Genomic DNA, 15,103 nt, shown 5'->3' with positions numbered 1-15,103 from the left:
TTAAAAAGAAAAACATGCCACGAAAATAAGGTGTCTGTACTCTTTAAGGCGCTGGAAAGGTTCCACCATACGCTCCTCTATTTGTTGTTCGACCCTCGGCCAGCACTGCGGCCGCGGCTGCCGCACGTTCCGATCAAATGTCGCACGTTTGTGCGATGCCAGCGCGCACGGTCGATATTAACCCAAAGCCCTTCGCGACAACGTCCATAATAGTCAATACGTGTAGATTTGGGACGTTAAACCCCACACAATTTATATTCAATTAATGGCTGAAAATGTAAGGGTAGGGGGAGCTTATCTTCATCTCCACTCGCGGAGGGGGCGATCTAACAGTTGGCGGGGTGTACTTTCCAAGCACAACAAATGAAACGCTGACGACAGGACAGAAGCTCCAACGCAAAAACACACATATTAGCTCTTGGAGAAGAACTATATATATAAGACTGTCTACGCGCTTTCGAAGTTATTACATTAACTTAGCTGCACTGCGAGCTTAATTCCTTGGCAGATCGCATTTTGCTGTTCGTATTTTGATTTGTCTTGTACGCACTTCATTTGTTGCTGACAGCCCATGTGGAGCATAATATCGAGCGGCATTGAAAGGCATATCAAATATCAGCGATATCGAAAGGCGCATGCAATATCAGCGATATCGAAAGGCGTATGAAAGGGATTGCGAACGAAGCGAAGCGGAAATGTTGCAGGTATCCGAATACGGTGTGGCACGAAATGCAGGGCTTATTGAAATTTCACATGCGAGAACCGTGCAGGATCCCATTTTTCGACGGGAAAATTAAGTCCTAGCAATGTATCATTCCATGGAGGAAGAAATTTGTCTGTCCTCCATGAATGGTGCAATTGGTTCGCATGTGTTTTGTTAAGCGCAAATGAGACCGTCTGCCCCTTCTCCCTGACCTCTCTCTGTATTCGCGGCCCTTTTATAAGGATGCATGTTCATTAGTGACTCATAAAAACTGTCCCTGCGCACAGATTTACATCTACTGCGAAGGACTGTCATTTATGCCTGTATTAATGAAAAATATTAGGATTTTGAGAGTTCAGTTGTGCAAAGTGGCGGCGTGGTGGTTACGTAACTGTGGAGGCCGAAACTGCCCCTCCGAGAGCCAATACCGCTTTCGCCGCAGTCTTTTTCTGTGATGTCTCGGCTCCGTTGTGTGCTGCTGTTCATCTGTGCCGCCTTTCTGGACGTGTACTTGCGCCAGCGCTTTTAGTTACTGTTAGCGGCGGTACTGGGTCCAAAGGCTTTCTTTTACCAGCAGGTCGCGTACTTTATCGCAGCATGCCTCCTAAAACACGGCACCTTGCTTATTTTGAGCCTGGTACGTCGTCTGCGAAAGTTCCGCGAAAAACCACGTGGAGCCAGTGGCAAAGATATCATCGAATGGTGAAGCTTCAGAGGTGAGCCGTTGTGCTTGGCACGTATCTAAAGGGGCGCGGCATCCCCCAATTTCACTTTGTACACCTTCCCAGTTCTTTTAACAGCGTTCGTGTTCAGCATGCAAAGCGCCCCCCCCCCCCCCCCCAGTTCCCCCCGGATACAAATATTTACTTTCGCCTCCTGCGGGGAAAAAGTATATATTGATGTACAGAGGCGAGTGAACTTGTTTAGAGCGCTCTCGGAGTGCCCGCAGTGAAGGAACGATGTGTTCAGAGGCGATTCTTGCATTCAAGCGAAGCCACATAGATATGTGCACTTAGACTTGCTGTGGTGGCTAAGTTGTTAGGTGCTTGGCACCTGAACCCGAAATTGCATGTTCGGTTTCTTGTGAGTCATTTTTGATAGTTTAATTTTAGCTGCTTTTGAACCGTGGAAATGCAGTATTACGATAAAAAGTTCCATTTTATTTGCCTATGTTTCTTGCACACTCAGTTGTGCTAATGCTTGTCCCATGCATGGGCAAGTGAATGGGCAACTGAATGTGGAGGGAATTGAAATGTGGCAACTGAATGTGGAGGGAATTGGAATGATGTTCGTGCGGAATGATACCAACTCAGCGTATACAAGAACAGATTGCAGACATTCACTTGAATACTGATATTTTTTCTTCGGTTGCTGATGAAGCTTTTTCAATGATTTCTGCAGCAAGCTGAAGATGAGGTGCATGACAACGCTTCTACAAGTCATCCCAACTTGGATGATGAACCTTCAAGCCAGCATCTTGATGGCAGCATGTCTGATGAACAACTGCCAAGACTCCATGAGGATACCGATGGGCTTGATAACCATGTGCTGGAGGACCCTGATGAAGGCTTGTCGGAATTTATAAGGGTTAACTCAGAGTCAAACCTTCCACACCAAGACACTACCCTCCTGCTGGCGATGCTGCTGGTATTGACATTTGTTGTTGCTGCTGGCCTTCCTTGGACTCAAGTGGACAGCTTGTTGAAGCTGTTGAATGCGGTACTAGGCCAGAACATCTTCCCATCTACAAAATATGGCTTCAGGAAATTATGGGATCTTCACAAGTCAAGGATGGTCGAAGTTCACACATACGGTCCAACATGCCAGTCCCTGACATCAAGCTGCGGGCTGGATCTTCAGCGCTGCACTACTTGTGCAGCTACAATGACTGTGGCAAAGCTGGTGAAAAAAGGAAGCTTCTTTATCACTGTTGATCTGAAGCATCAGCTACAGTGTGACTTAAAGAAGTTTGGGGATGTGGTTGGCACCAACCTCCAGAAACTGACAGCTGAAACTGATCGGGGAGCCTACAGGGACATCACAGATGGGTCATGTACAGAAAGGTCCGCCGCGAAAGGAACTTGAAGTGGAGTGACCTGACTTTTGCCGCTAACAGCGATGGATCGCCAGTATTTAAGTCCAGTAAAGGATCAATCTGGCCTATTCAAGCAGTGCTTAATGAGCTCCCTCTTCTATATCGTTGGAAGAACATCCTAATCGGTGCCATTTGGTTTGCCTAAGATCACCCACCTACTCACCTCTACTTGAAGACTTTTGTCGACAAGTTCCACACTATGGGCAGCTTAACGTGGTCCTTTGCCGACAAAGTTGTGCAGTCAGCAGTGAATGTTGTGTGCTTCTGTGTTGACTCGCCAGCTCGTGCTTCACTGCTGAACGCTAAGCAATACAATGGGTAATACGGCTGTTTTTGGTGCCTTCAAAAAGGAACGCTTGCTGACGCTAAGACTTGTTTCAGTCAAATTATAAGCTTTGCCTCTTCTGCATACTACTGTGCAGCTGTACAGAACACAACTTCTTTCATTGCTTAAATGCATTCACATGTGGAAGGTTTGTCTACTGCTATTCAAGGTGGTTGGTATCACTTTTTATCAGGTATAAAAGTACTGGTTCATATCAGTTTGAACTAGGTTGTCTTGTATTGTTATAAGAACAGTTTACCGTGGCAGCTTAAGTTTCATTCATTTCTTGCACATTATCAGACCTAACCTTGATGGTTCCCTAACCAAGCTTGGGCATACCAAATAACAAGCCCATTGCATAGATAGGGCTATTATAGCTATGCCTGCGAAATGTTAGAATTATATACACCTTGAAAGTTAGCAAAAATCCTAATCAAAGGTCATTTGTGGTCTTTTTTGGACAGTCGTTTTCTTCGTCCACTTCTCTGCTACTCAAGGTTGCTCTGTGATGGCATAGAAAAACCGCATTTTAATGGTCCATCATTCCGATTCACCAGTGAACAGCAGATGTCTCATCGTCTCCTGGTCATTCTGCTTTGTGTTTTGCACTGTTTATTTCGGTACATATAAAAAATATATTCGAGTTACTTGGGCCAGGCCATTTAAATCTGTGTGGTTTGGGCCTCTGCAGATCATTTTTGTTTGCCCTTTTTCATTTCTCGCCATTTTTTCATGCATATGACGCATCATTTTGGCAGAAACCTGGTCGCGTTTCCAAGCATCCACCCTCCTACACCACCCCTAATATGATGCACCCCACGGCGCTCTCTCCTGACAGGTTCATGTCAAGAGGGGCACAGAAGCGCCAGCGTAAATAAGCTAGGAAATAAACCTTTCACAAAAAAAATACCTGTTGATGTAGGGCCATGACGATGACATGTAACAGTCTGTGCTTCTGCCTAAAAGCAGTGAAATAAATTTCGCTTGTGAAGGATTGTTGCCCAGATGGGGGAGAGAGAGAGACTTGACGGTCGTACGGCAGTGAAAAGCATGGCGAGGTTGCTTGATTGTGACAGCTGTAACTGTGCTGCTGAGTCTTTTAAAGACATCTTTCCCTTCACTTATTCCAGAGACGATGCGTGATAACTGCCAGGGTATATCAGTTTTCGTCCATACAGATCACGGGCCTTCTAACACTCCTCATAACTTGTGTGAAGCAAAAGGCTGTTGTGGGATGTATGGTGTACTTCTTAGCGGGCATAATAACAAAGGAAGGACATTTTGCACTTTGGTGAGCAGTCGCATTTAACTTCGTATTTACCATAAGAAATTGAGTACAGATATGCGCAGGGCACTTCTTTCTAGCAATGAGGAAACAGTGCTGTTATTTATGTGAGCAAATTGTCGGTGCTGTCTGTTTAAAATCTTGTGGTATTTTTATTGTCTGAAGATCCAAGACTTAAAAGCTGTGAAGACTGGAATCAAAACAGTTCAGTCACCTGTGTTGCACATGTATGGATTCAGGAAGAGAAAAAATGTAACTTGGAAATTCTGTCTTATATAAGCACTCATGTAAACTTGTGTAACTCTTCTCGCAGAAGCCTGCTTTTCAGTTTTATGTACATTAAATGTCAGAAAAATTGACTATGCAGCTAAGATTCCCTGGTGATTAAAATAATCCAGAGCTTTTCATTAGCATCTCGCATAGCCTACGTATACCTCTAGGAAGTTAGGCTCTGCAACGAAAAATAACGTATGAAAGCTCTATATGTTGGCCTACTGCCTTTGTACACATGTCCTCTGTAACACGAAAGTCCGAATTTTGTAAAGTGGGCTTGCGCCTGACTAAAGGTAAATGTGGTGTCATTACATGCAGTTTAACTTATTGTAGCGTTTCATAACCAGCACATGTCTGATTCCCTCCTGTCTGTTCTTTCGCATGTATTTCTTCGTTTATTACCCATAGTACTATGACAAACTTGTCATTTCTTTTTACAGGAACACTAAAGTATGTCATGGAAGGGCAGGATATGGTGGAGCAATGCCATGACACGGTACTGAGTGCAATGAAGCTTGCAGACAAGCGAGACCGTCCTGTGGATGGCTTGAAGGGAATGTCAGCGGTTGCAACCCTCAGCACATTGGACCTCGTGTGGGGCTTTCCACCAGATTATATTCACTGCATACTGGAAGGCGTCACATCACAGCTAATAGAACTTTGGCTGTGTTCACCAGGAAGTGTGTGGTATATTGGAAACCGTATCATAGAGCTAAATGACCGCCTATTACAAATTCGGCCGCCAATTTCTTTCTCGAGATTGCCAAGGCCAGCCACTGAGCGCTCATTTTGCAAGGCCACCGAGTGGAAATATTGGCTTCGCTATTACAGTGCGGCTTGCCTTTCAATGTACTGCCACAGAGATATTTCACCCATCTCTGCCTTCGCGCAAAGAGTTTGTTTTTACAGTTAAGAGCAAGTGTTAAGGAGGGAGACATCTTTTGTGCTGATAGGCTTCTGATGCAATTTGTTGAGCAAATGCCACTTCCGTATGGTGAACATACTTTAACGTTCAATGTGCGTCAACTTGTGCACCTTGCAAAATCTGTGCGCATGACTTGGCCGCTATGGGCCACCTCTACTTTTCCATTTCAAAGGGAGAATGGTGACATCCTGAAACTTGTTTCCGCGGCCAAAGGTGTGCCACATCAAGTCGCAGAACGCTTCATCATGCGAGAGGTTGAAAAGTCCCTGAACCGTCTTGTACTATTGCCACCCTTCCTGAACAAGCAGCGAAAGCTGATCTCGGGAAGGCAAGAAAATAAGCACCAGTCTAGTGTAATGGGAGCCCCATTACACCCAGCCAGACTTGAAAGTTATGTGGTCGATATGGTTACTTAAACCATTGGTACGGTGTCCAGTCTGAGTGAACACCTCAGAGCACGTATCAGAGGATTCACTGTACACAGCGCCAATTACAAGAGGAAAGAGAAAACATGCTCGGAGTACATTGAATCAAGTGGTGGCAAGTTCATGAGAGTAATCAAAATCGTTTTGGTGGAAAATCATATTTTCTTGCTCTGCCTGGAATTGCTTACAGAGGAAACCTTTATGCCTTTCATGTTCACTGCCGAACATCCTCCGACTGATGTAGGTTTGTGCCTGATTAGTGAAGAGAAAGTTATATCACCTTGTGTGCTCGTGCAACAGAACAATCAGGCAAGTTGTGAAAGTACCGAATATGTACGAAAGTGATTATCTTCCTAACAGATGCCAGGGACAAATTTCATCATCAGCAGAATGACGGCAGCCACTGCAAGGCAAAGGCCGCTCCCATGTCTCCCGAATTAACCCTGTCCCTGCCAACCCGATGCCTGCAAACTTCTTAATCTCATCCACCCACCTAACCTTCTGCCGCACCCTGCTACACTTGCTTTCTCTTGGGATCAACTACGTTACACTTAAGAACCTTTAAGCTTATTTAGATTGGTTTATCTAAATGGGAAACTGTTTTTTAATTATAGGAACCTGTTGCCTTCAGAGTCCCTTTAAAGGAAGTGATTGCCACTGATTGGTAATATACTTTATAATCTGCCTCTGCATTTGTTGTGAGTAATTGCTCTCACAACACTTCATTGCTGATACCAGAGGACAGCTGCATGAAATTTGAGGCTCTCCAGTGAGACAGATATGCTATCTTTATCTGCTTCATAGCAGGTTGTATGCTATGCCTGTGACTGTTCATGTGTAACTGTATTCACCTTTTTTTTTGCTGGCAATTTTTTGCATAAACACCTCTGCAGGCTAGCTTGTTGCTAAAGCTGGATACAACTTAAAAAAACAACAGTTGTTAACACTGGGCCACAATCCGCGGTGTACCGTATTACTTCGCTAGCCAGCCACAAATGTAAACGAAATCAGCTGTTCGATCCCGACTGCGCTGCCTTTGGATGGAAGCGAAATGCAAAAGCGCCCGTCTGCGTTTCATGTCAGTGAACAATAAAGAACCTCAGGGACTCTAAATGGAGCCCTCCACTACAGCATCTTTCTTCTTTCAGTCGCACCTTTCCTGCTTCCCTTATGATGCGGTTTGGGTGTCCACCAAGATATGTGAGGCAATTACTATGCATATTTTCCTACCCCAAAAACCGACTTTTTATTAATATTATTGTTTAATGTTTGACTTTAATAAACCAGCCAGTTATCAAAGTTCTAGAGCTTAGTACTTTTGTCTTGATTAGCCTCCTGTTTAGGTGATGACCGGAGAAGTTTTAACAAGGGACCGCTTTTTTGTCGTGGAGGAGTTCTATGCACCGGTCTTAAGTGTGGGTGAGCTTCACTGCATGTTTCAGTTGTACCCGACTCAAGTGCATAAAATAACATGTTAGGTATATTTAGTTTCTGTCTGGTTTCTGTGTAGTTTTTGTGCTTGTGGTAATCACCGACACAAACTTAAAAATGTAGTATTTCTGCATTTTTTTGTGAAGTATTGCATAACATACAAAATTGAAAAAGGTACCTAATGCCCAGTACCATACTTTCCTAGGTACTAACTATATTGCCGCAGGTGTGATGTATGTGGAACAGTTTGTGATGTTATGTACAACATTTCAGAATTTCGAAGTCCTGTGAAGCAGAAGTAAAAAGTCGCTAGTTTCTATAATTTTAGGGAAATGCGTACACCTGAAAATCCAACTAGTTTGTCATCAGGTGGCCAATAGGTTTTAATCATAGGAATGGAAATTCACATCTTCCTAAGTTGTGTGCAAGGTGTGCAACCTTTCGATGCATTTGTCATTTTATGTTTATATCATTATACTGTTCTGAATTACTGTGAAACACCTGTGTGTCTGTGTTGCACTGATGTAGGTCATTGTATACAGAACAAGTGTTCTAGCTGCAGCGGTGCCTCAGTGGTCATGGAGCTCGGCTGCTAACCCGAAAGATGTGGGTTCGACCCCGGCCGCGGCGGTCGAATTTCGATGGAGGTGAAATTCTAGAGGCCCGTGTACTGTGCGTTGGAAGTGCACGTTAAAGAACCCCAAGGGGTCGAAATTTCCGGAGCCCTTCACTACGGCGTCCCTCATAGCGTGAGTCACTTTGGGACGTTAAACCCTCACCAACCAAACCATAACAAGTGTTCTGCCTTATGTCAAGTGTGTAGTCCTATTTGTAATTACTAAAGTTGATTGCGGGTTGTAATCACAATTTTCATGTGCCACATTGGGCCTAAGGCTGAAATGTATGTGTGTTGGTGTTTTATATCTAATATTTATGTACGTTTATAAGAACATATTAGGATCAGGTTACATTCTTTATCACACGAATGCATATTGTACTCTACTGTTTTACAGACGTGGAAGGGTGACTTTCTGCTGCATATGTCCGGCTTGAATTAGTATGTTGATAAGGTAGACTTGATCTAGTTGGTGCATTATTACTTAAAACCGGCAGCAGAGATGAACCAGACACTAAGAAGAAACACACAGACGTGGACGAAGCTGCTTCGTACACGTCTGTGTTTCTTCCTTGTGTCTGGTTCATTTCTGCTGCCGGTTTTAAGTAGTATGTTGAGGCTTATGCATCTGCACATAACATCCATTGAAGCAAAGCTTAAGACATGCTTAAGCGTTAAACACTGCTGCCCTTCGTTTTACCTGAAAAAAGGGTTGGTATATAGTTCTATACTGCACCTTGGGATCAATGCAACACACGTGTTAGACAAGAAGTCCACATTAGGATGGATGCACTCTACCAATACCTATCTGTGCTGTGTATGCCCTCAAATCGGAACTAAACTACAGGTTTTGCAGTGTAGCCGTAGATGTTTGACGTGCGCACAACGGCACAATAACTTCTTGTGTGTGCCAGTCAGAATGTAGTTGATTGGTGTCCGAAATTTAATGCCTATATATTGACAGTGTTCTACATGCAAAAATTCACTAACCCGTTCTTAAGTGCGACTGACGACCAAAAATGTGTACAGCACCACAACACATGCAGTACAACACAATAACACTGCATGGTGTGGACACCAAAATACGCCAGCCCAATCTGTTGTGCATCCAAAACACTAACAATTGTAGCATGTGCAGGAGCGATGGACAGAAATGCGAACAGAGCGGAGCCTGGGTAAAAGCACATGAATAGAAATGCGAACAGCGGAGCCTGGGTGCTCCACTGTTCGCATTTTTTTCATCTTAGATTCACTTCAGTGGACACTGGAGTCGTCTCTAATGCATTCATGAATTACATTAACATTTTTTTCTTACCAACTTGGTAAACGCGCGATCAAAAGAAATTTGAACAGCGGAGCGCATATGTTCCGTGTTGTTAACATTTCTTGCCATTGCGATAGTACTTTATAAATAGAAGTGCTGCCTACGTTGATAGCAATTTTTACTAGTGTTCATAGTGACACCATTTTTGTGGTGCCATTATTCGCATGTAAGGCACTGAATATTTCCTGTCAAGGGGTAGCCAGCTTGTCAAGCAGCCGCCTGGTCGATTTTGTGGCTGATCCTTGCCAGCAGTAAGGAAAAATAAAGTAATTTCAGGGTATTTTGCGGCAATAAAAAGGGAAACACTGTTGTTGAGAATGGTATGTTATGTTCCTGTTTCAAAAATTTTTCTGCGCAGGAATTTTTGACGCAAGACACAAAAGGGTCGTTTTTATTTCGTTAATAGTGGACCCTGCACCATTTCCTGACTTGAACATAGCAGACGAAGCAAGGCTGCCAAAAGGTATGTTTATGCTGGCACAAGCTGAAGAAAACTTGACAAGGGGGCTCTTCATTGCGCGAATAGCAATTCTTTATTGTGTTCCCGGCACGGAACTTTTTTATTTTACAGTGCTGAATACTGACTTCATCATTATCAATGCCTTGCAAGTGAAAACCCAGGTTTATTTTATTATGCCGAATGTAATCTGATTGACCCAGCATTGGCAGTCGGCTGCCAGTTGGCAAGCTCACTTCTGAAAAAAATTGTCTTAAGGCGGTCTGTATCACCCCACTTTTCGCCTTGTAGGTTGGCCTCCTCTGCAGTTGCAGTGCCTGTCAGCTGCATTACATGCGGCCATCTCAATACTGTGCCCTTGTATTAGTGAAGCCATGCTTCTGGTTTTTCTTCGCGCATATTTACATCAAGAAACATGATTTTACTCCATAGCCTTCAGGAATAGTGCCTTGTTGCACTGGAGAACTATGGTGTCTTGGGATTTTTGCGGTGTATTCTGAAGAAGTCAGCCTTTTCACAATCCAAGATATGGAATGCTGCATGCGTCTGTTGTTTAAAACACTTGTGACTTGTTGGCATATGCTCATGGAATGCATGCAATGCTGAAACTTCCTCGACTCCACAAAAGGCGTTATCTTTGTTTCGATTTTGTTGTAGCTCTAGGCTTCAAAGGTAAAACTGCCTGCTATGTTTATAAGCACAGATGAGGTTTCAACCAATAGCAAAGGTCAGAAATTGTGTGAGGTGAAAGAATAAAACAAAACTGGGCGCTAAGTATCTATTACTCTGTGCGAAAATGTATCTGCCTGCTGCATACCCTCAAATCAATTGGAAAAAACTCAAAATCAATGAAAATGAAAAAAAAGATCAATGAAAAAGAAACTACCCAGGGTACTTAATTCCTTACATGCTATGAATGTAAAAGCTGTGTCGGTTAATGTTCATACATGCAGAATTTGTCATTCTTTACCTAAAATTCATAGATGGCAGAAAGTTCTTGCAGTACTACTGGCACAGTGGTACAGCGGTCAAGCGATGCACCTCTCCAGTGCAGTGGGAGGTGGCTGTTCCTGGCACAGCCACCTTGTGCCCCATGTTGTGCGATTGTGCGACCCGCAGCACAGACCTTGCACAGCACCGACCATGGCAGTGCGCCAAGATGCTGCCTGCCGCCTATAGAATCCCCACTTGTTTGTGTTTTGAGGGAAGCTCCTGCCAGACAAGTGGGGGGAGCGGGGGCGCGGAGCAGTAGGGGAACTTCGCAGAGCGCCAAGACGCTGTGTGCTTTAAAGGGACCATGACGGCTTACTTTTATGCATTCCCTGCTTATCGCCTTTAATTCCCAAGAAGGCAAGTTACAATTCCCCAAATTTTCAATTGATTCTGTGCGGTAAATATATTTAAAACGAATTTTTTTTGTTTTCTTTGGGAACCGCTTGCTAGTCTGGCAACCTGTGATCGCTGACGTCACGAGCACATACATGCCCCGCATTGTCTGCTGCGAGCTGTTGAGGTGCTTGCATGCACACCGCAGACAGCGGTCACTCGAAAAGTGTTTTATTTTAGCATAGCGAAATAAAATGCATTTTCCGTGTTCTTTTGGGAAGCCTTCAACTTAGTACGCGAGCTGAGTGATCCTTGGGAAAGCGGACTTGCTCGTGTCACCCGTTTTCCGATTGCTGAAGAAACAGAAATGGAAGCACCGCCGCTTTATTATTTATACTTAGAAGCATGCTATTCGTATCTTATGGGTGTGGTCTCGTTTGAGCAGTCAAGTGCTCCCGTATGTGAAAAGCGGCACGTGCCGTGCTTGGCTATGCCGCGGTGCGCTGTGAAAACCGCGGAGTTTTGCAGCTAGCTACCAAGTTCTTGTCCGCTATTCAAAGGCTCCATAAATAAACTAAAATTACAAAAAGATGGCACTAGAGTAACCTTGAGGCACGAAAGGAGCAGAGAAAAGTGCCTATTGCAACAACTTTTACGCTTCATGTACGCATTTGTAGGTCGAAAATACATTTCCTTCGACTCGTAGAATTCTTTTGCAGGAACCAAACCGCTTGCAAAACCCTACGCGACTCTAATGCTTTCACTGCCCGCACCGATGAATAGTCGCCTCCGTCTATATGAGTGCTTGAAAATAATAGTACACCATTTAGCATTTTGCTGTGCGTGCGCATTTTGACCCAGGAGTGCGACGATTACAACTGCAGCCCCGCGCTGAGGTTGTTTCCATGGCTGTGCGCAAACAGTACTGCTCCTTTGCGTGGCATAAAACGCAAGGTGGGTTTTTCGTATCTTAAATATTACGTACTCTTGCTCACAAATGGCACTTTTACTCATTTACACACCATGATAACACTGCCATAAGCGCCGATGATGCTATATCGCTTGCTTGGGAAACGCTTCGCGTAGGATACCGGCGCTTCCCGATAATTGTATCTGATTTCTCTTATGTAACCAAAATTTAATTTTAGATCGCTTTAGCTAAAAATACGGTTGGGCATTACTTGAATTAATGAAAACAACAGATTTGTGGTCCACACTTTACGCCGACGGCTGCCTTATGCACATGCTATGCAGACCGGGTCATATATCGGCACTTCCTCCTAATTGCACTCGCATCCTGCGATGTAGGCAGTCGTCGCTTTGAGGGAACTGTAGCCAGAACTACGCTCAACAGCTATTTGGAGCCGCTAAAACTTGCGAATTTGCTCTCCGCAATCGCCGAAATCCCACACATGAATCCTGCGTACTCGCTAGGCCTCGTAACAAAAGGGGCCAGTGGTACGTCGATCGTTATTCAAGAATATGGCTACCGTTCCTCAATGAATAGTAAGAAAGTGTGAAGATATTATATGTAGCCGCTCGTATCGCTTTTTTTGATACAGATAATGTACACAAACGCAGTTTTTCTGGCCTTCGCCTCACCGGGCGTAGCTTTCGCTCGGCCGCACACGCCTAGGCGACGGCGGCGAGCAGCACCGTCTTGCGGCATTTTCTGCCCGTGTCGCTTTCCTCGCCGATAGGTCCCATGCGCAGGCACCGACTGAAAGCACACCTTCGCTGGTCACGCACATCGCGTATGTCGCAGAGGCTAGCATGAGGTCCAATAAGGTTTAAAACTCTTAAGTTTATAGAATGTTATACCAGCTAGTCCCCCACCACACTCTGCCAGTTCCCACTAAGCTGACTCTTAACATTACTACGATATGCAGTAGTTGATCGTGCTGGTGTCGTCGTCGGTCTAGCGTGAGAGACCACTGTGTCAGCGACGGCATTTGCATACCGACCAGCCAACCGACCGTCGATCGCCGTCGCATCGGCCTATAGTGGGACCGCACCCTACCTATTCCGAAGAAAAACTTCGTTACTGTTATTATCGATTTTGCGGCACCAGTCACTCATATGTGAGGGACGACTGCTACTTCAATCGCCCGCGAAAGAACAGAGCGGAATGAGACCTCGCTACGCGTATTGCAGCAAAGAGAGCAGGCGATGTTGCTCCATGCGTGCCCTGGTGACGTCACGACGGCATTCATTATGGCGGTCGCTGCCGAAGGGAGGAGTCTTCCGGTCTCAATTTCTATCGCATTTTTTGGAACATACAGCGCGTCCAGGGCAGCCAAATTTCGGAAATTGAATCATAAGCTCTTGCATTAATTACTGAAGCACAAGACGTCAATTGAAGAAAAATCGTGGCATGGCCCCTTTAAGCTGGCCTAAACATTTGCATTAGACACTCGTCACCGTCCTGTGTGTTTTTTTAACCTCGCATAAAAAATGCGTCCCTGACCTTCAGGGCCGGTGTTCAGCATGTTCGCGTTATCTCACTGCAGTTGGCCGGTGGCGCCGGCTACGACAAAATTGTCGGATCGCGTCAAAGTGAGTGACGCTAAACACCAGGGGCACAAATGCTCCTGACCACGTGCATTTGTTGATGATGGTAGGACGGACGGAGGTACGTGAGATCTCTACTCTTCCAAGAACATTGCTTAAAATCTTTTTTCCCGCATAATTAACCCTTTCCAAAACTGATGTCAACTTTTCTGGAAAAAAAGTTGGTTCATTGCGCGAGTATATATGGTAATCTGAAGACTCCCACAGGCTCTTTACCCATTCATTTCGACCTCAGCGGTGACCTAGTCGTTTGAGCATCTGCCTCGCCTCGCATGCAGGTGGTGTGGGGTTCGAATCCCAGTGCCGCTGGTTACCCTCCAGTGATGCAATGAATACAAGCTCCTTTCCCCTGCCTGGTGCTCGTCTTTAGGGTCAAATTCTTGGGAAATGGGTCTTTGACCCCAACTTGACTAGCAGAAACAACCAAGTGCCATGGCGCTCTTTGGTCACAGATGCCCTTGTGCCATTAAAATTCATTCCCATTCTTTTCTTTGCCAAGGCAGGCGACTGAGGGCATGTGCGTTGGTGCTTTCAGATTTCTTGGTAATCTAACTTACCCTGATAACTTCATAGCATCAAGGCCAGTCATTCAGTGTGGGCAAGGTGGGGAATAGTTTTTTGTAGACAAAATAGTCCTAAAAGTTTGTGGTAGTGATTAAGATAAACAGGTTTCCAAGCAGACAACCCCAATCTTAAACCAAATACTAACGTCACAGCCTCTTTCTCTAGTTGCTAGTAGTTCGTTTCTGCCTTAGTTTGAGATACTTGAACCTGATAGGGTGATTTATACGTTTGATCCTGTGGGAGAGAAGTGCTCCCACTGCAGTGTAGTGGAAAATTGTTATGCAACCAGAACTTCAAATTTGGGTTTATTTTTTTGATCCGCATATGCTACTGGGTGGAAATTTGACATGTTATAATCGAAACAGTAACCTTGTGTTGTAGGCTGCTTTTTATTTTATCCACCTGTCTTTCTTGCTTTCCGTCTTAGTTTGCACCTGTAGGGCACACAGAACAAGTGGATGACACAGTGGGGACCACGAATGAAGCTGGAGATGTGCGTGGTATTTCGCTAGATTTTTGTTTACTAACTGTGTTAGTCAGAGGTGAGAAATAAGCATTTCTTAAGACTTGATAATGGCCGTGGACTCTGGACCTCTTCTGTTTACCATGCTCGGGCAGCTTACTGGCCGCTAGAAAAGTCTACACAGGAAGGTTCGTCATATTCGTAAGGGATGGAGGCCACGGATCACGGAAGCACACTTGCTTTGCGGGCTAATGCGAATCGTTGCTTGCACATGTACAGTAGATAATGGCTCCTTGGAAGCAGAAGAAACGACGTGAAGT

The 15,103-nt window shown here is 44.7% G+C and overlaps 1 protein-coding gene across 6 annotated transcripts in view; it reads left to right on the top strand.

Annotated features, from left to right (window-relative positions):
• The first annotated feature begins 1,127 nt into the window (after window positions 1–1,127).
• LOC144094054 (uncharacterized) overlaps window positions 1,128–15,103 on the top strand; it is a 39,880-nt gene continuing 25,904 nt past the window's right edge. For 4 of the 6 annotated variants that reach the window (XM_077627917.1, XM_077627914.1, XM_077627916.1 and 1 more), the window contains exons 1-2: window positions 5,047–5,361; window positions 9,809–9,865. In XM_077627917.1, the coding sequence (XP_077484043.1) occupies window positions 5,094–5,361; window positions 9,809–9,865 (325 nt within the window). In that variant the 5' untranslated portion in view covers window positions 5,047–5,093. Of the gene's footprint in view, window positions 1,420–2,104; window positions 3,163–5,046; window positions 7,451–9,760; window positions 14,814–15,103 lie in introns of those variants that run through there. The other 2 variants (XM_077627918.1, XR_013306396.1) reach the window with 2 other exon arrangements.

This window comes from Amblyomma americanum, chromosome 6 (genome assembly GCF_052857255.1).
Source record: "Amblyomma americanum isolate KBUSLIRL-KWMA chromosome 6, ASM5285725v1, whole genome shotgun sequence".
Lineage (NCBI taxonomy): Eukaryota > Metazoa > Arthropoda > Arachnida > Ixodida > Ixodidae > Amblyomma > Amblyomma americanum.
The sequence above is the reverse complement of the archived record's forward strand: the minus strand, read 5'-3'. Positions and strand labels throughout refer to the sequence as shown.